The sequence below is a fragment of the Vanacampus margaritifer genome, chromosome 8, assembly GCF_051991255.1.
Source record: "Vanacampus margaritifer isolate UIUO_Vmar chromosome 8, RoL_Vmar_1.0, whole genome shotgun sequence".
Taxonomy (NCBI): Eukaryota; Metazoa; Chordata; class Actinopteri; order Syngnathiformes; family Syngnathidae; genus Vanacampus; species Vanacampus margaritifer.
This window is the reverse complement of record NC_135439.1, coordinates 12,387,711-12,413,681: the sequence shown is the minus strand read 5'-3', so window position 1 is coordinate 12,413,681 and position 25,971 is coordinate 12,387,711. Positions and strand designations below refer to the sequence as shown.

The following is a 25,971-nucleotide window of genomic DNA, read 5'->3' as shown; positions in this document are numbered from 1 at the left end:
GTAACAGGTTAGACGGGGCTAGACGTCACTAGCAGTGACGTCGATGTGGGCGGGGTTTGGGAGAAGGAAGTGAAAGGGGAAGCGAAGATCCAAGAGGGGAGTGAGGGCGCACATACTTAGCTCGCTGGTGGGCTAGCCTTCTGATAAAGTGCCAAATTTGTCAAGTGACACTTAGTTGCCGTTTCAGTTTATGATACATTTTGTTTTTAGTTGCAAAAAATCGGTAATTCTGTCACAACAGCGACGTCGAGTTAGGCAAAGATTTAGGTGCCGGCGAGTTAGCTAACGAAGCGCCTTGATAGCTGTCAGCGATCGACAATAGCTAGCTGGTTAGCCAGCACATCCCAGCCGGCAAGAAGACGACATCCTGCGTTACAAACCAAAAGTAAGTGTGGTCGTTTTACGATAGTGAAATGCGGAATGAAGAGAAAGTGTGAATACTGTGCTGGGACTAACGCAAATGGGGAGCTGTTTGTCAAAAACAAGGCCTCCCGTGGGCCCCACTTTATCAAGAAGTACGGCAGGTCCAAGTCGAATATTCGTCAAGCTTTGACAGAGAATACAATGTGGAGGGTAATCGGGCACGAGAACATTGGAATCACGTCAGTAGTACATGAATGCTTTAGCAGCGCATTTATTCGGATATGTTTTACACAGGAAGGCTTGTTTTTCTGTGCATGTCAGATTTATACTGATATTGCTGTGACTCACAAGAGTTCACGTCGACACACGCTGCTCACTCTGTGCTGGATGACGTCTGGTTGCACAATAATGTTTCCGTCTGAAAGACAACACCTGGCAACGATCATGTTTTGGATGTACAAAAACATGTGTCCGTTTGCACAACAAGAAGCTCGTGCATAGTGTTGACTTGCTACTTTTCTAATAGAGTCGTTATCATTTGCCATGATTGGTTAGCATGATTGAAGTTCACATGCTGGTAGAAAATACACAATCATCGCTTGTGCTCAAACTACAAAGCAGATTGAAATATTTAAGCCAGTTATCAGCATGGGTGTGGGAATCTTTGAATATATCACGATTCGATTTGATTCCGATTTCTGGGCGTGCTATTCGATTCAGAATTGATTTTCGAAAAAGAACGCTTTTTGATTCAAAATGATTTGATTGACAATGATTTTTGCTTCAATCTATAGATGTGCAAGGAATTGTAATGATCTACTCCAGTCTGACTCACTAATGCTAATTAGCGCGCTACTCGCAGCACTTTTATCACTCAAAAGAACGGCTCCACGTTGAAAAAAGCCCTACTTTTATTGGAATAACTTGATCGTGACTTTTTTCTTCTACTATCTAATGTGGCTACAACTTAACAGTGTATTAGACCGTGTAGAAACACACTGCCCCTAAGTGGCCAAATCGGGTACAACATGAACAGCGCTCCAAATAACGGCACACACAGACAACGGCAAGACAGTATAAAATAATTTAAATAAAATCAATTTTGGGACATTTCAAATCTATTCTGAATCGTACTAAATGAGAATCGCCATTCTTATGAGAATCCTTGCTTTTTTCTGTCTTCTTTAAAGTGTCAACTGAAGTCAGCTACTGTTTTTCATAAAACAATATTCAAGCTTCTGTGACATGTAGGGAAGTGACCAGGGAAGATTGCTGGAGAGTCTACATTAATGCATTATACAAATTCAACTTCCTTCACAGAATGAACAAAGTATCTGTATCAGCATGTAACTTTACAACTGAGAAAAATCTGCAAAAATATACAATTTTTTTTTGCATGGGGGAATCTTTGTCTTATGTTGTAATGTGTTAAAAAAAAACAAAATTTTGCAAATTTTTAAAATGGCTATTATCAGCCAATTAAATGGGATGGCTGTTTAATCAGTCGAGCTCTAATAAACAAATGGGCCAGTTAGGGCTTAATGATTTATTGTTTTGAGATCGAAATGGTGAAGTCAGACAACACGGTGGTCGAAGCTGCGGGGTTTTTTTTTGTGGTCATTTTCTTTAGCACTCTTATCCCTCCTAAGCTCACCAATCAGAAACAATATTCTACTATAACACACTAACCAATCAGCTTCGGGCTGGTTAAAAGCATCGCATCCGCGTCACACAATTATGCATCTTCCCTTAGTCCCTGCTTTCCCAGCTGCTCACCAACGCTGGTGCTTGACTAGCTTGCGCCGCACAATGTCCATTCACGTCTCCTCAAAGTATCTCCTCCTCACCTCTGTGGTGGCAAATAAGAGACTTCTATCAATTATCATTATCAGCAATGGCGGGCAAGGAGTAATTAAGCAGGCAAAAACAATTATTGCATTAGAACAGAGAAGATGGAGAAGCTAATGCTAATCGCTAAACTATCGTGAAATGTAGAGGTGTAAAGGACCAGAAAAAGTGCTTAGGTGTATGTACTCTTATATACATTTCACCGAAGTCTGGCTGGAACCACATTAGGGCGGAGAGCAACCAGTTGTGTGACAATTAGTATTACAATTAATAAGTAGCTTGAGATAACATTTGATTGGAAGAAAATCTTGAATTGAATAAAAATCGTAATGTCCAAAAAATCTTTTACAAAAAAATCGTTCAGGCATATCTTCTTTATCTGTTGCAAAAATTGTCTAATGTTACAGATGAATTCATCTTTATTCATCATTTTCGCACGAAAGTGCAAGGACTAACGGGAAAATAATACAGCAGCCAACCTGCTTTTTCGACACACTCTGTTGAAGTCTCAAAACCTGCTGATAGCTGGCGGTTGAATACGGCAAGGTGCATGCATGAAAGCCAGAGTTCAGTCTGCATATCGTATTTGTGCAGAGATAAATTTCCTGATAAGGATACTAACATAGACAGCTTTGCGTTTGTTACAATCCCCCAAATCTTTATTCAGATATTTGAACTGCTTACTGGTTTCCTCTCTAAAAAGCAAAGTCAATATTCTTGTATTGAACTGAAGATTAAGTGCTGGCAAGGAATGTGAGGTGAATGCTGGAATCTAAATGAGAGAGTAAAGATATTTCACTTCGGTGTTTATCCAGCTCAGTCTCGAAAATGAACGGTTTACTCTGTTCTGTACGTATTTATAAAAAATAAAAATAAAAAAGGGGGAGGGGGGAAGAAAAAGCACAGCTTGCCTAATGTGTAACTGCCGTTTCTTACACAATTATCTCAAGATTACTCACTACTGAGACATTTGTTTTAACGGTAGTTTGGCAGCGTGCACACTTCGATCAAATTAATTTCCGTCAACAGACGGTGTTGTGACATGAAGTCGTTGTAGTAAAGTGTGACTTACTTGGAGAGTAGAGGAGTGTTGTTGTGTCCCTCGTGATTTGTCCAACAGCTTGCAAAGCACATGACAGCTTTTCACAGCTGATTGGTCCGAATACGCACATTTACTTTTACAACTTGCAGCGTGATTTTTTTCCTCACAGAGAACATGACAAACCTTCTTTTTGTTTTGTTGTTGTTGTTGTTGTTGTTGTTGTTTTTCATATAGCTTTTGAAGAATGACCTCCAGAAAGAAAGTTCTCTTGAAAGTCATTATCCTTGGAGATTCTGGGTGAGTTGTAATTTTATTTTCTTGTTTAGTTGTCGTGTCACATTCTTTACAGATTTATATATTGAAGATGGGGTTGATTATAAAAACACTGACATAAGACTTTTCGAGGATTAATACATATTTCATTTATATCCGATTACTTGCTTAATTCATTCACTGCCATTGATGCCTATAAATGTCAAAAATTTATTTGAACTATTTTTATTGGTTTAAAATGTTTTCAACTTTTGTTAACAAGAGTATGAAAACCTAAACATTTTTTTAATAATCTTTTTTTTGTGTGTGTGTGTGGGGGGGGGTGTTAAAAATTAGGGGCGTCCATTTTTAATTGTAATTAATCACATGACTTCAATAGTTAACTCACGATTAATCACAAATTAAATGTACAATATTTTTTTCTAGGTTTTCATACTCTTGTTAACAGAAGTGGAAGAAAATGTTATGTTATGTAATAATAGAAATAGTTTAAATGAATTTTTGACGTCTACAGCCGTCAATGGCAGGGTTACAGAGTTAACTTGTATAAAAACCTAGAATTTTTTTTATTGTACATTTAGAACAGATATGAGATTTGTGACTAATTACGAGTTAACTAGTGAAGTCATGCGATTAATTACGATTAAAAACTTTAATCGCCTGACGCCCCGAATTTTGTAATAATCTTTTCTTCTTGTTTTTTTAATTGATTCACTGCCATTGATGGCTATAAACGTCAAAAATTAATTTGAAGTATTTCTATTAGTTTAACACCCCCCCCCCACACACACTTTTGTTAACAAGACTATGAAAACCTATAATTTTTTTATTGTACATTTAGAACAGTTGTAAAATTTGTGATTAATCGGGAGTTAACTAGTGAAGTCATGCGATTAATTACAATTAAAAATTTGAATCGCCTCTTGCCCCTAATTTTTAATAATCTTTTTTTTTTAATGAATTTATGGCAGTAAATGAGTTAATGGTGATTCATATTTTCTTCATAATCGAGCAGCCCTAGGCTGAACCGTGATTGGTCATTCGTTACCTGAGCAATGTGATGTCATTTTCAGTCGACAACAAGTTGCAAAATGGCCGCCCCCAGAGATGGCTACAAACGAGTGGGAAAGATTTGACCTCCAACCTAACTAAAATGTTGAAACTACTGCTTTGTTAAATCACCTTCATTTTTAACGACATCGTTCAGTGTTTTTGACGTCTATCAGAACGGCACATACAATAGCGCGTCATGTGCTGTCCTGCCGTCTGTCATGTCCCACTAGCGTTGGAAAGACGTCCCTCATGAACCAGTATGTGAACAAAAAGTTCAGCAACCAGTACAAAGCTACAATCGGCGCAGACTTTCTGACCAAGGAGGTGATGGTGGACGACCGACTTGTTACCATGCAGGTTCGTGACATTCTATTTAATTCCCGTCAACACCGTAATCCGATCCCGCCACATCATAATTTTCCCTTCCTCAGATTTGGGACACCGCAGGCCAGGAGAGGTTCCAGTCGTTGGGTGTGGCATTCTACCGTGGAGCGGATTGTTGCGTGCTGGTGTTTGACGTGACCGCACCCAACACCTTCAAAACTCTGGACAGCTGGAGGGACGAGTTTCTGATCCAGGCCAGCCCTCGAGACCCCGAGCACTTCCCCTTTGTTGTGCTCGGCAATAAGATCGACTTAGAGAACAGACAGGTAGATATTAATTATGGGTGATGTCATCCACCTCATTGTTGGCCAGACTACAAGAAATGTTCAAATGCGCTCATTTTCAAAGTTTAAAAACGTTTCAGTGGAATAAACTGGAATTTGTGGGAATAAACCAGGATTTTTTTTTTTTTTGCTATTGTTTTGCATGCATTTCCACTAATGGCTAAACAAAAAATGTATATGCATGCTTGTCATTTACTGAATTCCCCATAGGGCATTAGCCAATATAAAATGTTGACGGTATGATAACCAAGAGCAAAAAAAAAAGTTACAGTTTCATGATATTAAAATGACCTATTTTAAAAAATAAAATAAAAAAGTGGTTAAATAAAACTACATTTTCCACTGAACACAATTTATTATTTTTTTAAACAAAATATTGAACTTTTGGTACAGATAAAATGTATACCGTTTAAATAAATATTAACATTTGTCATCTCTTTTAATTTTTCTTAGTAAGTCACGGGGGCTACTCATGTTGTCCTTAGGGCTAACTAATACCCACTGGCACCATTTTTTAAAGCACAATATGCATGAATCAAAGGAGCAAAAAGGCATCTGCGTTTTTAGTGTCTCTGTGCAACTACTCACTCCTCCCCTCTCTGCCTTAGAAGGAGAAGAGACGATCGGAAGCTTGTTTACTCAACTCTGCAAGTAGCCAATCATATTGTGCCCTGCTTACAAGTCCTCTCAAAAGCTGAGAAAAAAAAAAATTTTTTTAGTAGCATTAGTGGTTATTGAAACTCTGACTTTTTGAACAATTAAACCGTCAAACTGATCATTAGCTAATGCCTTTTCCCCAGCTTAATTTACTATGCAAATTTACCAGAGATTTTGGGGAAAAATTTCCACCCCTTTATAACCCGACGGCTGCGTGACTTCAACAATCAGCGCAAGTGCGGTTGAGGAAAGGAAGAACTGCTGAATGCCAAAAACTCTTTTTAGATTAGTTGTTAAAACAACCTTGAAGTCCAGCTTAATTGTAAATATTGGAAGAATGTAAGCATATTTTGACAATCGCGCAGACGCAGTGCGATGTGAGAGTGCATAGTTGTCTGTCTCTGTACGTGCTTTGACTAATTGCAATTGACTGACGGCCAATCTAGTCAACTAGGATAGATTAAAGCTACCCCTTGAGAGGATAAACCGTTTAGAAAATGGAAGGATGTGCGACTACACGGGGACCAAGAGGAGGGGAAAATGCGTGTTGGGCGTCAACTCCACATTCGGTGCCGATTAGCCATTGTTTTCACACAAAGCCCTTTCTTCACGTCGACTCACAGGTAACCACCAAAAGGGCTCAGGCGTGGTGCCAGAGTAAGAACAACATTCCCTACTTTGAGACCAGCGCCAAAGAAGCCATCAACGTCGAGCAGGCTTTCCAGACGATCGCACGCAACGCCCTCAAACAGGTGACGTCATTTTCTTTTGACCAGACCAGAAATGGCAGCGAGTATTTCATTCCACTTCTGCACTTATGTGAAAGTGATTTTATAGATTCTGTGGGCTTCTTGGGAATACCTCGTTATAAAACAGCTGTGATTTTAATCTGTAAAGCACTTTTGAGTTGCAATCCTTGTGTGAAAAGCGCATTATAAATAAAGTTTTGATTGATCGACTGTGTTTGTGCCGCGCAGGAGATAGAGGTGGAGCCGTATAACGACTTCCCGGAGCCCATAAAACTGGATCGTAGCGACAGACCCAAGCAACCAGGAGGCGGCGGCTGCTGCTGAGACGACCTGCAACGTCTCACCCCTCTTGGTTCTCGGCGGATCGGTCACCTCACCTGCACCTCGCTCCCAGGGAGGGGGTCAAATACCCCTCCCTGCAAGTCTTCCTCCTTCATTTCATCCTCCTCACGCAATAAGAAGCCAATCACGGATGTACCGCCTCCCACTCTCTCCCTCTTCAATTCCAACGAATTGTGATAAACTTGGTGTCCGAAGAACACACAAGAGGAGAACAGCGCCCCCCACTGGCACTCCGCAGTGAGCCATCAACTTGTTGGACCGGATGACGGCACCAATGTTGAAACCAATTGGGAACATAACTAGACTGGTTGATGCTTAGTAATGTGTGATGTTGGCGAAGCTCAGCATCCCAAGAAGCCTATTAGCTCTTTCTCTTCTCTTTCCATTGCCTGTTAAAAGTAATCGTCTTGAACTACATGTATACATATATATAAATTACATATATATATTTGAATTGGAGGATGTTACATCTCAAGCCAATCTGAAACACGTTTTGTTTTGTTTTGCACTTTCTTTGCCTTTATATGTTCTAAATGTAGAGGGATGACTGGTTTTGGGCAACGTCTGCCATTAAATATGCCTTTCCTATGAGGGTAATCTCTACTTCTTGTCACTTTTTCCCTGTTATAATTCCCCCATTGAACACGTTGATTGTATGGCCCCTTCCAGTATAGACTTTTAACTGCTTCTCACTTCTGCAAATAATACACTCATTGAACCGCTCGCTCCTTTTACTGTTTTTTGTGGTCATCTTTCAATGCTACCAAATGTCTAAATATGCGTCACCCACGTCTCTCTCCTCACTTAGCTGCTTGTAGCTCAGGTCGGCCAAGTACTTTATGTTTTTTTTAATGGATTCTGTGTTACGGTGCGTAGACAAGTCAGAGGCTGATGGATGGAAACAAAATATCAAAATATCCGTCATTCTGCCGTGGTATTATTCCTTTTCCTTGTAGAAACAAAATCACTGCAATGCCAATAATGTTGTCAATGGGAATTTGAACGTCAAATAAAATTCTTGAATATAGCTGCACTGATACTCTATTGGTCTTGAAAAGATAGTCACCTGGGGTAATTACAGTGTACGTATAAAAATGAACTGCACATTTAAGTGTGTACTCATCTGCAAGATACGTGACCACTACATGATTAAAAAAAAAATACAGCTGAATGACATGAAGTCCTCGCTTTACGACGTAGTATAACTCACGCAATTGTGAAGTCTTACTGAAGGTAAATACACAAAGTACACTACATAAAAAAAACACTTCTTGGTCACACATGAAAAACAGATAGTACGGGCCACGGCTTCTTGTCCCGAATACTGACGTATTCTTGCGCCGCTTAGCAAACTAGTCCATCATATGTTGGAACGTCCACATGTCCCGTCACCACGCCCTTCAGTTAGTTTCCTGTTCCTCTCGTCGACGACGTTGGACGTCGACTTCCGGTGCCTTCGCGGAAATCGCTTAATCAAAGAGCGGTTACTTCCGCCTTGTAGCTGCTTTTCCTGACACACCGAAAATGGTGAGTTGCACTCAACATCTTTGATTCTCGGTATATTTTTGCTCCTCTCCGTACTATAAATATGTTGCCTGCCTTCGATAGATGCGCCACTAGCTTCAACGCGCTAGACAAAATGTTAATCACATTGCATTCGCTCATTCAAACATGCTAAGTAGCTAGTTAGCTAACAGGCTAATTGTAGCTAGTTGCTTCTTTCGTGGAATATGTGTATTAATTTAGCGTTTGATCCAAACTGAGTCGATTATTATCTTTCGGAAATCGATGACTCTTACGAAAATCATAAAAGACTCTGGCCGTCAAGTGAAATGCTAACAAGCTAAAGCTAACAGCTGCTGATGCTGCCAGCTGTCAGTTGAGCAGCCTCCATACAGTGTACCGACTTCTGTATATTTAAATAAATCAGTAATTAAACTAATTAAGTACAAACTGATTCTACGTAATATAAGGTTGTATGTTCTAATCAATGATTATGATGGTAATTTACATGTGCAGCAAAAAAAACAAAAAACATTCTCTTTAATCACGTCATTACTGAAATGTTTTTAATATTAAGTACAATACTACATTGATATTTTTATCCTTGAAAGCATGTGTTCATGGCATTTCTATTTATTTCAATGATGATTTGAAATGGAAGCATTTTGCGTTCAACTGATGATGCATGCTCCTCAGACGGCCACCTTGCGGCCCTACCTGAATGCGGTGCGAGCCACCCTGCAGGCTGCCCTGTGCCTGGAAAACTTCTCTTCTCAGGTGGTGGAGAGACACAACAAGCCCGAGGTGGAAGTCCGGTGAGTGCATTGGCTTTGGTTATCTTCCGGGGAAGTGCCGCAAATAACTGCATCTCCGTCCGTCTCGTGTCCACATGCAGGAGCAGCAAAGAACTTCTCCTCCAACCGGTCGTCATCAGCCGCAATGACAAGGAGAAAGTCCTCATCGAGGGCTCCATCAACTCGGTCCGAGTCAGCATTGCTGTGAAGCAGGTGAGGCCGGCCTGCGCCGTCGTTGCCATTGGCAACCGTCTCCCGTCCCGTGATATAACACAATCGCGCGTCGTACCCACCAGGCCGACGAGATCGAGAAGATCCTGTGCCACAAATTTATGCGCTTCATGATGATGAGGGCGGAGAACTTCTTCATCCTCAGGAGGAAACCGGTGGAGGTGAGCAGTGCTCCGGGGCTCAGGTAACAACCAATCACGGCTCAGTTTCAGCCGAGGCGTGATTGGTCGTTACCTGAGCTACTGTGATGTCATTTTCAGTCGACAGCAAGTGGCAAAATGGCCGCTTCCTGAGATGGATACGATTGGTGGATTTTCCTGCTTAATTCATATTCCACAAACACAATAATAATCCGAATATTGTGTTTAGAGTAGTGGGGCCGCATAGAACATATTATTGTAAATACATTTGGGGGAGTTGGCTATCCTGTATATTAGATTACGAAATGATGTGAAAATAGTTTTCACGACTCAAATGTTTGTGTGTTCAGGGTTACGACATCAGCTTCCTGATCACCAACTTCCACACGGAGCAAATGTACAAGCACAAGCTGGTGGACTTCGTCATTCACTTCATGGAGGAGATCGACAAGGAGATCAGCGAGATGAAACTGTCGGTCAACGCCAGAGCTCGCATCGTCGCCGAGGAGTTCCTCAAAAATGTCAGATTCCAACGCTAGTACAATGATGATGGGGGGGGGACGGCAAATCTAACAAAAATATTTTTGTTTGCAGTTCTGATACGGGAAGAAAACATTCCCCGTGGATGTTGGTGTGAGAAGAAAGACATCAGCCAAGATGACAAATATAAATAATGTACAAAATGTACTTGCTGTGCTTCCTCTAATCCACATGGACGAGCACAGGCTGGATTTGTTTTCCCTGATGATTGAAAGTGTTTGTTTTTTAATATATATTTTATTGTGATAATGCTTTTTGTTATGACCACGAGGCAATCAATTGGTGCACGTTATGTTTTATTACAGAGTCCAACCTATTGTAGATTGAAATCATGCAAAAATAAATATACTTGCTGGGAGGGAAGATGAATAGAAACACGTTGTCTGTTCATGAGTAGAAGGGGAAAGATGGATGTGCCTCACTCTTCTGAGGTTCGGGGTTCGACGAACCTCCTCTCTCGCCTTCTCATCTTGGGCTTTTGTATATGAAGTTTGCACGAGAGTCACTGAAGAATCGAAATTGTCTTTTGGTGTGAAGTTTCAGTTTACTGATGACCCATTAAAAGAAAATGGACACATAGAAAGATAATGGCTACCAAGTAGAGAAACTTTATTGACATTTGTACAATGGAAAAGGAGCAGCAAGGCAAAGTACACTTTTCACAACAGTTGTGTACATAGACCAATACAAAATAGAGAAAAAAAAGATTACTATAATAATCATTTGACAAACAAATGTTTAGATTTGTGTTTAACTTTATAGGCACAAATCTGAAAACAAGTATTTGGAATATGAACATAATAGTTGATTGACAACATTGAGTGCACTTGGCTTCCAAAATATTTAGACCCAAAAGATGATTTTTTTTTTTCTTTCCAGATGTATCACTGACATTCATACCCACATCTGGAACATTTCACAAAGACAACCTACATGTTCAAAAGGCTCTTGGAAAAAAGTTTCAGAGACCCCAAAAAGCACCAGTGACACCGTCACAAATCCTTCTGTGAACATGCATAATGATTTACGCAGCTTATGAAATATTTCCTGAAACGGTTGTTCTTACCCATAGTCGTGTGCACGCTCCCTCTAGTGGTACACAAAAGAATCGCTGCCAATGTCCACTGACTGCTATTTATATAGCGCTTTTTTTTTTTTTTAGCAATTCCATAATTGTCAGGTTTTTTTGGGCACTTGACACAAGTCTTTCTAAAGAACTTTGTGGCCACTATTTGCAGAAATATTGTTTATGTTTTTTTTTTTGTGATCAAATCACTGAAGCACATACAGTAATTGTAGTGTTCTTGCTCTCGGCGAGGATGTGTTTTATATTGTACAGTAACAAAAACACAGCGTCCATTTGGAAAGCCCCCCCCCCATGGAGTCGGAGCACAAAACGAGATGCTCGCGTCGAACGTCTTCCTGTCGTCGAATGCGAGCGTCCTCGCGAGACAGCTGAGAGGACACACAGGAAGGAGCGAGCGAAGGCGTCAGAAGTGCGTCGGCACGGTTGTCAGAGCGGCTTCTGTGCTACGCTGCACGCTCACATTCTGCCAGAGCCACAGTTTTTCACAGCAACGGGGAAATAAAACAGATGGGAAAGTATTTATTTATTTATTAAGTCGCATATTTACAAGACAATGAAAAATGCAAATGGACATTAACACTGATCATGGCGAAACGTCGTCAGGCTACATTCACAGTGAGAATAAATTTCACATGATTGATGAGGTCAAATGTATTATTTAACTCATTCACTCCTAGCCATTTTGACTGAAGCAACCCCCTTCACTCCCGGCTGTTTTTGACCGATTTTGCAAGGCCCACAGAATATTGTGTTCTATTGCTATAAAAACATGAAACCTACCAAAAGAAAGATTTAGAGTCTCTTCTTTCATCAGGAAAAAAAAGTATATTTCTATCTGTTTCTGTTTGTCAGCAATTAGCATTAGAATATGGCTAAATTTCATCATTATTCACAAATCTATTTAGAATTCTGAGTCATTGAGGTTTTTTTTCAACATGGTCCTGGTTCATTTCCTATGCTCTGCTGCCACCTGCTGGCCGTTTGTGTAATAACTACCATTCCTTCAACCGTTCTTTGCAGTTGAGAGGCTGCACCCCCAAAAAACAACAACACTTAAAATAGAACGTATTTATACGTTTTTGGGAGCAAATGAATTAAGAGGTTCCATGTTGTGTGTTGGCTTCATAGTACACATTAAGTGGAAGACAGACACTGGAGGTAGATGTTTGTAAAGCATCTATCAAGGCATGACAGGAAAGGACGGAGGCGCGCGTGTGGACAGCGAAGCGTCCTCCTGGTTGAGATCAGTCTGGGTAAAAAAATAGTGGTGAGGAGCGGGGGGGTGGGGGTCACTCCCGATGTGCTGTGGCCGTACGCTTACGTACCTCCGGTCGCACTCGGTGCGTGTTCACGGCATCCACGCCCAAATAGATGGACTCCACTTTGCATCCTGAGGAAATAAACACTCGTCATCACGTTTCGTATTGGACATGAGGATGAAGACGACTTACCGTACGCCAACGGGGTCAGTTTCAACACTGTGTGCAAGGGGCACTTCAGGTAAGGCAACTCAACTGTGAAATGAGACATAAACACATTTCAATGAAGTAGCTTGAAAAAAATAAAAATAAAATGTGTGTTACCTGCGGTTTTGTCTAGGAAGTAAGCGAGGAGGCATCGCATGACCGCCTGGTGACAGATGACCAAAACGTTCTCCTGCCTCTCCAGCTCCATGATGACGGGCTCCAGACGCTGCACCAGGTCTTCGTACGACTGAGACAACACACCCATAAGAATGCTTTTTTTTTTTAAATTATTATTTAAAAAAAAATTTAACTAGCAGGTCCACTGCTGACCTCTCCTTTGGGATAACGGTAGCGATATTTGTCCTGGTCTCTCAGTGCGAACTCCAGAGGGTAATGCTCTTGGATCTCTTCATACATCATTTCCTCGCACACGCCCTACCACACCAGATGAGAGGAAGCGACGAGTTAAGCAGTGGCGTAGCCATAAAATTTTCATGGGGGTGGCCAGGGTGATTTTATACTAAATAAAATAAATACTGTTTAATAAATAAAATATATAATAATAATAGGAGTGTCAAAATTAATGTTTTAATTTTGAGTTAATTTAACGTATCTTTAACGCCACAATTTTTTTTTTTTACGCGCGATTAATGATAGCCCCTTACTTGGAAAGCCTGTACTGGGGGAATTCCAATCACAACGCAGCAGACACGTCCACATAAAAATTTAGCAGTAAGAAATTTAATAGCAATAGTAATATTAAGTAAGAATGTGCAGAATTTCACAAGTTACTTCATTTTAAATATTAGATAGGTCTTAATATGAAAAGAAAAATGCAGAGCTGTCACCAACGTCTTACAAATGCAATTGTGCCATCTAGGGGCAGAAATTAATCACACGGTTTTTTTTTTTACTGAATTTTATGAATAATAAAATTACTGTATCAATGACTAAATATTATATTAGTTTAATATTTCCCCCCATTTTTTGTTAACAAGACTATGAAAACTTATAAAAATATTTTATTGTACATTTAGATTTGCGATTAAGCGTGAGTTAACTATTCAAGTCATGCGATTTATTCCGATTAAAAATTGTAATCGCCTGACACCCCTAAATAATAATAATAATATAAAACAACAACAATAATAATAATAATAATACTCAATAATCATATGAAGAAAAATCACAGATAGCAACATTTTCCCTTAGGTATAGGGGTGGTCAGAGAGTGGCCAGGGGTGGCCATGACCACCCCTGGCCACTGGCGTTAAGGTGTCTTCAAAAATGTTTGGGTGAGCGCGGAATATTCCACTCACGGCGTCGATCTCGTTGAGAGATTTCCACTGTTCGTACGGCACGCCCAAGCACTCGGCCGTCTGGATGGTTCTTTTCATCTGGCTGGTCCACACCTTCAGATCTTTGATGTTCTGCTCATGGATGTACTTTCGCAGGCATTTGGCATACTAGTAAAAAAAAAAAAAGGACTTGTAAGAACCACAGAGTCCAGTTCAGGCATGACTTTGTTGAGGGGGCGGAGCACCTCTTTCCCCCGCGCCGACAAGGCAGAGTCGCCCCCGATGCGTCCCTTGATGTTGAGGTCGCTCTCGCCGTGCCGACTCAGGTAGATGGAGCGCGGCGTGATGTGGATGTTCATCAGGTAGTAAACGATGCGGCTCTGGATGTGGTCCTGCACGCGGTTCACCAGGTAGCGGCGGCCCACGTCCATGATCTTGATGTAGGGCGTGTCCCTGAAAGAACATTCGTGACATACGCCAGTTGTTTGGATGCCTGTTCTGAAGACTGTAGAAACATTGATTGATTGAGTGATTGCTTCAAAATTGGGAATTAATTTTTAATTGATTTTTAAATTTAGGTGGGGAGTATTTTGTGGAAAACACTGACTATATTGCTGCAACTATAAGAATTTTTAAGTTAATTTATTTTATTTTTTTTAAATTTCAATGCATTTATAATGGCCATCAATTACACGCGGACTTTAGCTACCCTTATCAGAGTTATAATAATTTGGGATTTTTCATTATGGTTGCTTTTCCTTTTTTTCTTTTTTTAATTTGGTAGGTTTTTTGAAAATTCTTTATTTTTTTATTAGTTTAATTAGTGATGGGCTAGTACAATACCAGGCATCGTATTGGTACTCACGATGGCGGCTTCTTGTGGCTGATCAGAAACTACAAATTGGAAATTAGAATAGAAAATTGCCATTAATTTGAATTTGAACAAAAAAATGTTACATTGGGGTATATACATCTTTTTTTAACATTATTTGTCATTGTGCTTTTTTTTTGGGCCAATTTTACGTATAAAAAGTACTGGTGGTATTGGTACTTGATATTGGTATCGGTGACTACTCAAGATTTGACTACTCGTACGAGTATTGGTCTGAAAAAAAGTGTTATTGAACATCCTAAGTTTTACTATTAGTTTTTGTTTTTTTTTAATTATATGAAGTTGTCCAGTGTAAGATAAGAAAAAAGGTCACAAGTATTGTGTAGTAAAGTATACTACAATTCTCAAACAACTGACTTATCTTTCTTCTGAACGGCTGTACAGCAATACTGAAATAAATATGTTTAAAATAAACCCTGAAAGTGTATGAAATTGCCAAAAACGAAAACAAAAGGACATTTACACAAATGTAACATGTAGTTTCAGTTGCTTCAAAAAACAAACAAAACTATTTAACATTTTTATTTTATTTTGTAAATGAAATATTTTTCCAATTCTAGTTTTAGTTACAGTATTCGTTAGTTTTGGTTAACTATAATAACATTGGTCTCAATGATAAAAAAATAAAAATAAAATAAACCTCTGGTCCCAAAGCACAACTAGCTCTATTAGATTATATAAGTGTTGTTTTGCCACCTCACCTGTCCAAAACCTCGTCCAGAGGCTGATAGGACGACTCGTAACACTTGATCCTCTTCATAAAATCTTCAATGGCCTCTTGAGTGTCACAATGGATGTAGTCCGGACTGCCCAGCTTCACTTGCTAGCGTGAAGTCAAACACACACACACACACACTTGAAGATGTTGTGTTTGTTTGAATGTGAACGCCGACGTCGTCATGACAACTGAACTCACCACGATATTTTGCGCGATGACGTCCGGGTCTTCGCACACAGACTCCACAAAGAACACCTGAATGCACCACAACAGCGTCAGCGGGCTCGACGCACAACTGCCGAGCGCCCTGCCACGTTTACCTTGAAACCGTTTTGCTCGGCAAACTTCATGATGGCCCCTCGTCGTTCCCTCGTCGTGTTGGTGGCGTCGAATACCTGAAATTGCAGCAGAAAAGTCAACTCATGATCATGAGTTGACTGGTTTTGAATGAAGGAGAAGACTCACGGCCACTTGGCCTCTTTCAATGCTGAGGTACTGCCGAACGTCGTTTAGGGCCGCCGTTGCACAGTGACTGCGGAAACACACACACGCACGTCAACACACTTCACACATGCAACTCAATAAATGACAACGTCATGGAAAATGTTGATTTGTAGTAGTTCACGTCAAAAAAAATAAAATAAATATAAACTCTGAAATCAGTCAAAAATAAACCAATTTGGGTCAAAAGAAAGGAACCAACCCAACTTTTAATAACCCAAAAAGTTGGGTCAAAAAAATAACCCACAAACACTCCCCAAAATTGGGTTGCTTTGTGAATTATTAATTTAATTTGACCTTTAGCTCAAAAAGTTGTTTGGGATTTTTGACCCAATTCAGTTGAGTTATTCAATTAACCCCAAAAATTGGGTTTCTTTGTTGGCCATAAATTTAATTTGGCACAACTTTTTGACTTAAATAGCTCAAAAAGTTGGGTTGGCTAATTTGTGACCCAATTCAATTGAGTTATTTAATTAACCCAAAAACTTGGGTCAAATAAATAACCCACAAACACCCCCAAAAATTGGGTTGCTTTGTGAGTTATTAATTTAATTTGACCTTACCTTTAGCTCAAAAAGTTGGTTGGGATCATTTTTGACCCAATTCAGTTGAGTTATTCAATTAACCCCCAAAATGGGGTTTCTTTGTTGGCCATTCATTTAATTTGACCCAACTATTTGTCTTAAATAACTCAAAAAGTTTGGTTGGCTAATTTTTGACTCAAAATTGAGTCATTTAATTAACCCACAAAGCAACCACCGAAAATGTGTTGCTTTTTAATTAATCTAATTTTACCCAACTTATATTTAAATAGCTCACAAATCAACCCATTTTGGGGGGTTGTTTTGTGGGTTATTCATTTGAGCCAACTTTTTGGGTTAAACAACTCAAAAAAGTTGGGTGGGTCCATTCTTGACCCAATTTGGGTTATTTTTTTACCCAACTGTTTTTAGAGTGTGATGATTCTTTGTACACACTGTTAAAAATGTCATGATTTTTTTTTGTAATCACTTTCATGGTAATCTTATTTCTGGCAGAAACCCCAAATGAGCTTACACTTAGCGCCACCTGCTGCTCTGACATGCAAATGCATTTCTTACATTTTATTTGAAACTAAACTGATATGATGAGCTAACTCACCGTCTGATTTCTAAGCCCTCTTCATTATCCGGACTGAAAAACTCAAAGGATTTGTAGATCTTCACACGCTCCCGACGGTACTGGCCCACATTGAACTCTGTTGCACATTTGAAAAAACAACATTCATGCTTAAAGATGCTGTGGTTCACTCACCATTTAGTTTAAAAAAAAAAAGGAAAAAAATGTGACAGGTACCTTTGGTGGGCACTCCGATCCAGTTTAAGTAACGTGTTAGCTTCTTGGAGATGTAGGTCTTTCCTCGCGCCGGGAGGCCAACTGTCACGATTAGGGTGGGGCAGTTGGTCATGCATACTGTCCAAAAAAAAATACTAAATCATTTCGGATCACTTGGTTAATCAATGTGAAAGTAATACAGGAAGTCAGGAGCCTCCTGACAAGACAAAGACGTAAAATGTGGATAACCACAAAAGAGATGATGTAGCATGTTTAGCAACTCTCAACATATGGAGAGTCTACTACTTTCTTTTTACCCATTAGCAATTGATAATGATAATAATAATAATAACAATAAGCCTCTCTTCTCTGTCCCATAATTAAACTCTGTGGATTGGAGTACACTTTTCAGTCTTCATATGCATCCAATTCATAACCACAGGGTCCTTTGAGACGAATTGCTAATTGTTATCCTAACTGATTTATTTGCTGGTGTTTCTGCAGAAGCTCCAGGAGGAAAAGAGCAGCCAGCGAGTTGAGAGTGGACTCGTCCAGTGACGGATGCAGCAGTGAAAGCTGCAGCTGAACCAGCAGCACAACATGCAGGGCTTGACTCAGCAAAAACAAAGGGGGCCTGCGACAGAGCCATCCAGAGGGGAGAGGAGTTTGTTTGCAGAGTGCGTTTGAAAGCAACCCGCCGGTTGGTGTTGTGGACAAATTCAATTAAGTCCCGTTACTTAAGGCTGAAGCACGTGACCGTTTGGAGCGAAAATAATAGTGTCAAAAGCAAAGAGAAAATATTGGTATACAACACATACATGATACAACTTAAGATGACTAGGACCATCATTTTTCTGCATCTTACCACTTCTCTGCGCAATGTGGCCGCTTTTGCCCGGCAACCAGATCTTCCTCAGCGGGTTCTGAGTGAGCTCCCGCGGGCAGGCGTCTACTAGATACTCCTCGTTGTCTAACATCATTCACGGCGATGATGATGATGATGATGATGAGGTTGCTGGTGACCAAAAGTAACTAACTAAAAGCTCGGGCTCGGTTCTAAACGCACTGAGGCTGCGGGCGGGAGGATGTCTCATATCAGCTGAGGAATAGCAGGTTGTCGCTACCGTAATGGCCGGAAGAGTGCGCGCAACGAGAATCGAAGAGCAAAAAAAAAACACCTTAAATGTATCAATACAAACATCTGCGGGGTGATAATTTAACAAACTATTAAACTACGGCATAATAAGATGAAAATACACGAAGAGTTCCGGCTTTCAGGCTTACAACTTTTGTTACCGTAACGCCACAAATTCTGAGGGTGACGCAACGAGAAAAATTGTCGTTTCATAGAAAAATAGCCTGAGCGTGCGCAGCACGTGGACAGCGAGTGCAAGCGGTGATCTTGGCGAATCAGAGAACAGACCGGAAGCCCGGCAGCCAATGAGCGTGAGGGAACACGACAACAACCAGCTCGTGCTTGGCAGCTGGCAGCCCTCAGACAAAAACAAACACAACCTGATATTTTTTTTACTCACGATTACTCACTCATAAACTTAAGAAATGAGTCGCCCAGTTAGGAATATTACACATTAAAATACTTTTTTAGTGCTTATCAATGTCGAATTCCTTTTATAACTATTTTTAAGCAGTGACTATTTAGAAAGGGTTGTGCAATTCACTATCATTTCTGACTCATTTAAATGTATCCACATGGTGCAACTTGGTGTCCTTTCATCTCACACTTACATGTAATGACACAAAAACACCACCTAGTGACGCTGTTTGACTACTTTCACATTCTGCATTTGTTGAGGAGACAAATGTGCACTGATATGGCCCCCCATAAACTGCCATGGATGAACTCAATAGGTAATGTTACTTAATTAAAAACATTATTTAAAAACAATAGACTGGTTTAAATGTAAACAGAGTCCAACGAGCTTTACATTTCAGAATTTTCCCCTGCATTATGTAGACAGCATGAATTGTGTTTATCATCACACACCGCTCCCACTCCCCCATATTTGTTCTTCTTTTAACTGCAGAATGTACATTACGCACACCTATTAGAGGTACGGCAGTAAATGCCGTTATAATAGCATTGATATAATATTATATACAGTAATAGCGTTTTTTTTGCCACAATATTAAAGGAGTGATTTTGGTTTGACTTGATTTTACTAATGATAAATATACTACTTACACTTACTACATAATATTCAGAGAAAATCCATTATGCTCGTATCGAGTACAGTTGTTTAAATCGCACGGGCTTCTTATGCTGTTTTAGGTGACTTTGGGTGGCAGCGTTACAGCGCTACTTCAGGTCTGGCGTATAAACTACTGTGTTCCCTCGTTTTCCACTGGGGTTAGGTTCCAAAAAATACCCGCAATAAATGAAATCCGCAAAGTAGTTAGCTTTATGTTTTACATTTATTATAAATGTTTTAAGGCTCTAAAACCCCTCACCACACTGTGTATATAAACTTTTCTCATCGAGGCAGTTAAATTTTCTCACATTTCTCTCATTTAAACATTGTCAATGATCAAACCTTCATCAATTTTATAAAATAGGTACATTACTGTAAAAATAAATAAATAATAAATTCATGCAAAATTGCACTAAAAAAATCCGCGAAACCGCAAAAAGTGAACTGTGTTATATGAGGGAACACTGTACAGCATTTTAGCGTATTAGATACATGCAAACATTTAAAATAATAATAATAATAATAATAATAATAATAATAATTAGTGGTGGAAATCTTTGAATGTCTCACAATTTGATTTGATTCCGATTTTTGGGTCTGCGATTCGATTCAGAATCGATTTTCGATTAAGAACGTTTTTTATTCAAAATGATTTGATTGACAATGATTTTTGCTTCAATCTATAGATGTGCAAGGAATTGTAATGATCTACTCCAGTCTGACTCGCTAATGCGAATTAGCGCACTACTCGCGGCACTTTTATCACTCAAAAGCACGGCTCCACGCTGAAAAAAAAAACTTTTATTGGAATAACTTTGTGAATTTTTCCTTCTACTCTCTAATGTGGCTACAACTTAACAGTGCATTAGACCGCGTGGAACCACACTGCCCCTCAGTGGCCAAACCGGGTAAGACATAAACAGCGCTCCAAATAAAGGCACACACAGACAAAGGCAAGACAGTATAAAAAAAATTAAATAAAATAGATTTTGGGACATTTAAAATTGATTCTGAATCTTACTAAATGAGAATTGCGATTCTTATGAAAATCGATTTTTTTGGCACACTCCTAATAATAATAATAATAATAATGTGTTTACAGAAATCCTTTGAAAACGAATAAATAAAATATTGGCTCCTTGTGAGGATATACGTGGCCTGTAGCTCAAAAGTCAGCTGGTATAATCTAGAAAATGGATGAATAGACAATCACTTATGCATGGCCTGCTTTGTTTGTTCCTGTTACAAAGTGTCAATGCGGGAAGCATGACGACTCCCTTAAGTGTCAGAAATATCATCACATTATTAGAATGTAGCAGCAATGAGATTTGAACGACGGGGGAGGGGGTGTGAACAGAATGGTTCCACATCAGCTTGTCGACTTGATGCAAAGACGACAACAACAAGGACCTGGTTTATGTTTCATTACTACACCGACAAGATGCAGCGGAATCCCCGCCCTGGCATTACATTTTGCCACATGTGCCCAATATGCCAAATGGCTCACATCTCCAGATGTAAAAGCTGCGATGACAACAACATAGCCTACTGCGCGCGTGCGCATGCGCCGCCACAGCTCTGCCTGCAGCCTACAATGAGCTTCGGAGCGAGAGTGTGAACTTTCCCCCAGATTCTGCTCAGACTCCGCCAGGGAGGGAGGGAGCGAGCGAGAGGAATGATTTATTGGCATTATTCAGGGAAGAAAGCCATAATAAACACACACAATAAAGGCATATTTGAGTATAAAAATAGAAAGATGAGTTATGTGATAGATGTACACGCAGTTGGAATATCTCCCTCTGCAGCACATACGTGACAAAACTGACCGGATGCCTTTACTGCCACCTCGCGCCGTTGTGTTAGCATGACCAGCAAGCCATTTGGAATAGATTAAGGTCAACAGAGCACGGTGCCATGATGCCACCTTGCATGCCCGTCAGCTTGCCAGTACATCTTGACCAACTCATACAACGTCATCGCATCTTCATGAGGATTTAACACAAGGCGCAGCTCCCTGCCTTCATTTTGGCATGACCGCAGAGTGCATGTACTTTCCAGAACTCCCTCTAGGCAATATGAATTACATAATACAGTAAGAGACTGTTTGTATTATCATGAGTCATTGGCTTATATAGGACACGGTAAAAGGCACACACAGCGTTTAAATTAAGCATGCAAGCCTTCAAAAATGACATAAAGAGGATGGAGGCATTTTTCGACTTTTGCGTGCATGCGGAGATCAACTAGGCCAGGGATCAGCAACATTTACTGTCAAAAGAGACATTTTAGGGCAATTAAATAACAACAAGAAAAATCTATCTGGAGCCGGAAAACATTTGAACATTATGATGAACGAAACAGTGTGTTGATGTTAGCCTAATGTACTGAGGGCCTAATTAGAGCTGCACAATTTTTCCTGCTTTGTTTTTTATACATTTTTAGACTTTTCTGCCTTTCTGACAAATCTTTTTTTGGGCAATTTTATGGATAATTATGGTGATTTTATGCCTCCCTTCTTCCTTTTTTTGGACATTTTATGGCTATTTTTTTCCCGTGCTTTTTTTTTGCTACCAATTTTCTATTTTTTTTTTGGCAATGTGGATATTTTATGGTAATTTTTTAGATTTCTTTTATTCTGGGACATTTATGGTTACTTTTTGAACATTTTCTTTTCTTCAATAAAATTTTCCGACTTTTTGTTTTTGCAATTTTGTGGACATTTTATGATCATTTTCAGGATTTCTTTTGTTTTTGGACGTTTTATGATTACTTTTTGAACATTTTCTTTTCTGCCTTTGTTATTCAATTCTCTGACATTTTTGGCAATTTCAAGGTACTTTATGGTAATTTTCTGCCTTTCCTCTTCCTTTTTTGATTTTTTTGACTTTTTATGGCCACTTTTTGGACATTTTTAGGTATCATCTACCTATTTTTTTCCCCTGACAACTCAAAAATTTGGAGTGACATTTTTTTGATAATTTAATTATTAATTAAAAAATGAAAATCATTAATTTATTTAAAGAATATTTTAACTAAAGAATAAAAATAAATGTGTTTTTTTTGTTTTGTTTTTAAGAGTCTTTTAAGTGTCTCCAAGCCGCGGGTTTGACCCCTGAACTAAGCCATAGTCCTCCGCACACAGCACCATAAATCCATTTGTAAAGCACATATTTGAAAGCAATGCACTCATCAGCTGATAATAAACTTAAAAGAGAACGCCTCTGGGTCATAGGCTGCCTCTGAGAACATGCTAGGCCAGTCTAAAAACAAATGAAACGTTTGAGTGATTGCAATTGCAGGGCACATACAGACAAACGTTCACCTTCAAAAATCACACCCAACGACAATTTTGAGTCTTTAACAAAGTTAAAATGTCGATTTGAAAGGTGGAAGGAAGCCAGAAAACCCCACAAAAAATCCTCACAAGACCAAGGAAAACATGCAAACACCACACAGGGCAAGCCCTCCAAGATTCCAACTCATGACCTCTCGACCTCTGTACATTGCTTGACACTCTAACTGGGAATTCTCACTTGAAATCCAACCCCTCACCTGTCCAAAACTTGACACTGAACTCTAACTTTAACTTGAAACACTAAACCTAAGACCTACTCCACACTTCAAATTTTACTCGATTACTAGCCAAAGTAGTGTCAGAGTAGTGAGTGAAGTACTCTGCTGTTAAATAACAAAACATATCAAACAAGAATGTCACACGGTAGCGTGCAGACTGAAATAATGCACGCTTGGTTAAACAAAAAAATCACATAGTGTAAAAATAGCAGTGTAAAATGTAAAGTTAGGTATTAAATTACATCCAAATTGCATAATAAAAAAAATTACATTGAGTCAGTAAATTCAACAACCAAAACAAGACCTGTCAGAAAACTTTCATGACTTGTGTCACAAAAGTTATATTTCAAAGTAATCTAATGCACTTTCGTACCCTTGTTTGCCACACCTTCATGCTCTCCTATCAGGATCATCTTCAAACAGATGACCCACTTGATCTTAGGAAAGTGGGGGTGGAAATACATGTAGACAGGTCTGGTGAGTTTAGAGCATGGGTGCTCAAGTTGGGTCCTCGAGAGCCCCTATCCAGCCTGTTTTTCCATGTTTCCCTCCTGCAGCACAGCTGAATCTAATGATCTGTTATTCAGCAAGCTTTGCAGAAGCCTGACAACGATCCTGATTATGAATCAGGTGCGTTAGTGGAGAGAAACATGGAAAACAAGCTGGATAGGGGCTCTCGAGGACCCAACTTGAGCACCCCTGGTTTAGAAGTTAGGTCTTCTTAGCCAGGAACTGTCAGATGCTCGGGTGAGTTTTGCTGCTGCAACTCTCACCTTTTCTTAAAATGAATAAAGAAGCCACAGGATTTTTTTTGATTGAAAGCGAGAAAAAATAATAATCATAGTTTGGGTTTTAAATATGTTTTTGGACACCTGCCATGCTACATAACTTTTTTGACCCACCTCATGAGCAAAAATTGCAATTACATTTTCCCCCTAACAAAACTAAATGGACTGTAATGTTACTGTATGAAAAGCTGATCAGTTGTACCATTATATGTCGAATTGATTGCCACCCGTGGGCAGTATTTTATTTTGAAATGGCTTGGTCAGAACCAACAAAAAACAAAAAATTGTCACAATAACGCCTTGGGGTTAAAAACGTCAACAAAATGCCTCCTTGTTAGCAAACTCGGTCAAAAAACACGCAATTTGACAACAAAGTAACAAAGTGTGCATTAAGCAAATGTCATCGTAAAAAATGTTCATTTAGTGTTTATTTAGTGTAAATGGGTGTTTTCCGCAGTTTTCCTCTCTTCGGCATCCGGAAGTGAGCCTACGTGACACACGCTTGTTTACTTCAGCTCGCTGCTAGCCAAAGTAGCAGAGCTGCCGCTCCTAAAGCGACACTTTCAATACAATAATAACTCATGCAAAGGTAGAGCAGGCGAAAATAAAATAAAAAAATCTCCATCTTACCTGCCCTGACTCGCGTGTTTCTCGGGTGGCAGGAGCCCCTCATAGTCCGGGTTAAGTGCTGTAGTTCCACGCACGGAGATGGAGACTGAAGAGTAGACAGCGAGAGGAGAGGAAAGGAAAGGGAAGGGACGTCCACACTGGAGAGCCAAGCCGAGTCGCTCGTTCGGCCAGCAATGAATGAAGAGCGCGCGCGCGCGCCCTCCCCGGCACGCCTCCTCACGTAAAGCAGCGCACGCGCACGTTCATTTGTTTTTGTTTTGGTCGCCCACTTCCACGTTACTTCTGGCATGTCTAGTCTAGTGACGTCATCTTGAAACGACGCATGGGTTAAATATTGGGCCACATGTGACTTTAAAAAGGAAAATAAATACATAAAGTTAAGACCCAACATTTATATGCCAAATTGTTAATTTCAACAATAACCTATTTCTCACTTAACAAATTTATCATAATTTATTCCTATTTTCCCCCCAAAAATATTTTCATAATTCATTCAATATAACACAACTCTCTATAATGAATAAATAAAAGTAAATGTAAGAGTTCATTTTAATAATAAAATAGTTTATTGCTATGTATTTATTTGTTTATTATATATTTTTTTAATTAATGTACTTACAATAAATTCACCATTTATCTCAGCAAAATTATAAATGTACAGTAGTCATAAAATTGGCTATAGTAGTAAAACAGTAATAATAAAAAGCTTTATAGTGCATATAATTAAATTATGACTAATTTGGAAATTATTTAATCAATACTTATTTTTACTCTATACAGTATTAACATAGTTTATTGTATTTATATATATATTATAAATCTAATTTAGATTAATTTACCAATATTCAATTAAAAATAAAAACTGTTCAAAATGTCAACCAATTGATTTTATTTCAATGAAACAATTCAAAAATTTTACAAATTGTATTATACATTATTAATAATAATCAATTCACAATAATTAAATCAAATAGGCATGTAAGCATTGTAATTTTTTAATCAATTATAACAATTTAATCCTTTATTTAATAAAATGCATAAAATGTTAGAGTGGGCTACGGGAACTGCATGATGGGGAGGTATAATGAGATCTGCAACAAGGTTGGACATAATAATGTCCATCTTTTGGACCTCTGTGATGCCTCCTTTAAAGTGTTCGTCAACAGATTTCAAGTCATTTTAACAAACACATTCTTGCCACCACTCTTGCCACGCAGGAAGGTGCAGGTATTTGACTGGTATGCCTGCATTCTAAACCCGTTTTGTTTTGTTTTGTACAGTTTGGCAACAA

At 39.2% G+C, this 25,971-nt stretch overlaps 3 protein-coding genes across 5 annotated transcripts; 2 read left to right on the top strand and 1 right to left on the bottom strand.

Annotated features, from left to right (window-relative positions):
• The first annotated feature begins 56 nt into the window (after positions 1–56).
• Positions 57–8,022, top strand: LOC144056473 (ras-related protein rab7-like). The gene is made up of 6 exons (XM_077573328.1): positions 57–385; positions 3,488–3,550; positions 4,810–4,936; positions 5,011–5,229; positions 6,528–6,656; positions 6,882–8,022. The coding sequence occupies exons 2-6, from the start codon at positions 3,498–3,500 to the stop codon at positions 6,975–6,977; spliced, it is 624 nt and encodes a 207-aa protein (XP_077429454.1). The 5' UTR covers positions 57–385; positions 3,488–3,497; the 3' UTR covers positions 6,978–8,022.
• Positions 8,023–8,362: 340 nt separating this feature from the next.
• Positions 8,363–10,578, top strand: arpc4 (actin related protein 2/3 complex, subunit 4). The gene is made up of 6 exons (XM_077572893.1): positions 8,363–8,522; positions 9,195–9,313; positions 9,394–9,505; positions 9,589–9,684; positions 10,014–10,184; positions 10,258–10,578. Exons 1-6 carry the CDS (start codon positions 8,520–8,522, stop codon positions 10,261–10,263), a joined length of 507 nt encoding a protein of 168 aa, XP_077429019.1. The 5' UTR covers positions 8,363–8,519; the 3' UTR covers positions 10,264–10,578.
• Positions 10,579–10,788: 210 nt separating this feature from the next.
• pfkfb4b (6-phosphofructo-2-kinase/fructose-2,6-biphosphatase 4b) lies at positions 10,789–24,907 on the bottom strand. Of its 3 annotated transcripts, none has more exons than XM_077572891.1 (14): positions 24,681–24,907; positions 17,501–17,617; positions 17,306–17,402; positions 16,130–16,196; positions 15,985–16,059; positions 15,863–15,919; positions 15,648–15,769; positions 14,300–14,507; positions 14,076–14,222; positions 13,087–13,191; positions 12,874–13,003; positions 12,742–12,804; positions 12,616–12,680; positions 10,789–12,539 (listed from the first exon to the last, which is right to left on the bottom strand). In XM_077572891.1, the coding sequence occupies exons 1-14, from the start codon at positions 24,721–24,723 to the stop codon at positions 12,471–12,473; spliced, it is 1,365 nt and encodes a 454-aa protein (XP_077429017.1). In that variant the 5' UTR covers positions 24,724–24,907; the 3' UTR covers positions 10,789–12,470. The 3 variants fall into 3 exon arrangements, with proteins under 3 accessions (XP_077429017.1, XP_077429015.1, XP_077429016.1); XM_077572889.1 differs by lacking the exon at positions 24,681–24,907 and adding an exon at positions 18,345–19,591; XM_077572890.1 differs by lacking the exon at positions 24,681–24,907 and adding an exon at positions 18,345–19,588 and having other exon boundaries at positions 10,789–11,753.
• Positions 24,908–25,971: the final 1,064 nt, after the last annotated feature.

Excerpts from the sequence above, each read along its gene's own strand:
- arpc4 (XM_077572893.1), top strand. Across the intron at positions 9,506-9,588 it reads TCAGCATTGCTGTGAAGCAG|GCCGACGAGATCGAGAAGAT; the intron begins GTGAGGCCGGCC and ends CGTACCCACCAG. Across the intron at positions 9,685-10,013 it reads TCAGGAGGAAACCGGTGGAG|GGTTACGACATCAGCTTCCT; the intron begins GTGAGCAGTGCT and ends TTGTGTGTTCAG.
- pfkfb4b (XM_077572889.1), bottom strand. The coding sequence starts at position 18,459 with ATGATGTTAGACAACGAGGAGTATCTAGTAGACGCCTGCCCGCGGGAG. Across the intron at positions 16,060-16,129 it reads TTGAAAGAGGCCAAGTGGCC|GTATTCGACGCCACCAACAC; the intron begins GTGAGTCTTCTC and ends CTGCAATTTCAG. Across the intron at positions 13,192-14,075 it reads CTCTCAACGAGATCGACGCC|GGCGTGTGCGAGGAAATGAT; the intron begins GTGAGTGGAATA and ends CTGGTGTGGTAG.
- LOC144056473 (XM_077573328.1), top strand. The coding sequence starts at position 3,498 with ATGACCTCCAGAAAGAAAGTTCTCTTGAAAGTCATTATCCTTGGAGAT. Across the intron at positions 4,937-5,010 it reads ACCGACTTGTTACCATGCAG|ATTTGGGACACCGCAGGCCA; the intron begins GTTCGTGACATT and ends TCCCTTCCTCAG. Across the intron at positions 5,230-6,527 it reads TCGACTTAGAGAACAGACAG|GTAACCACCAAAAGGGCTCA; the intron begins GTAGATATTAAT and ends GTCGACTCACAG.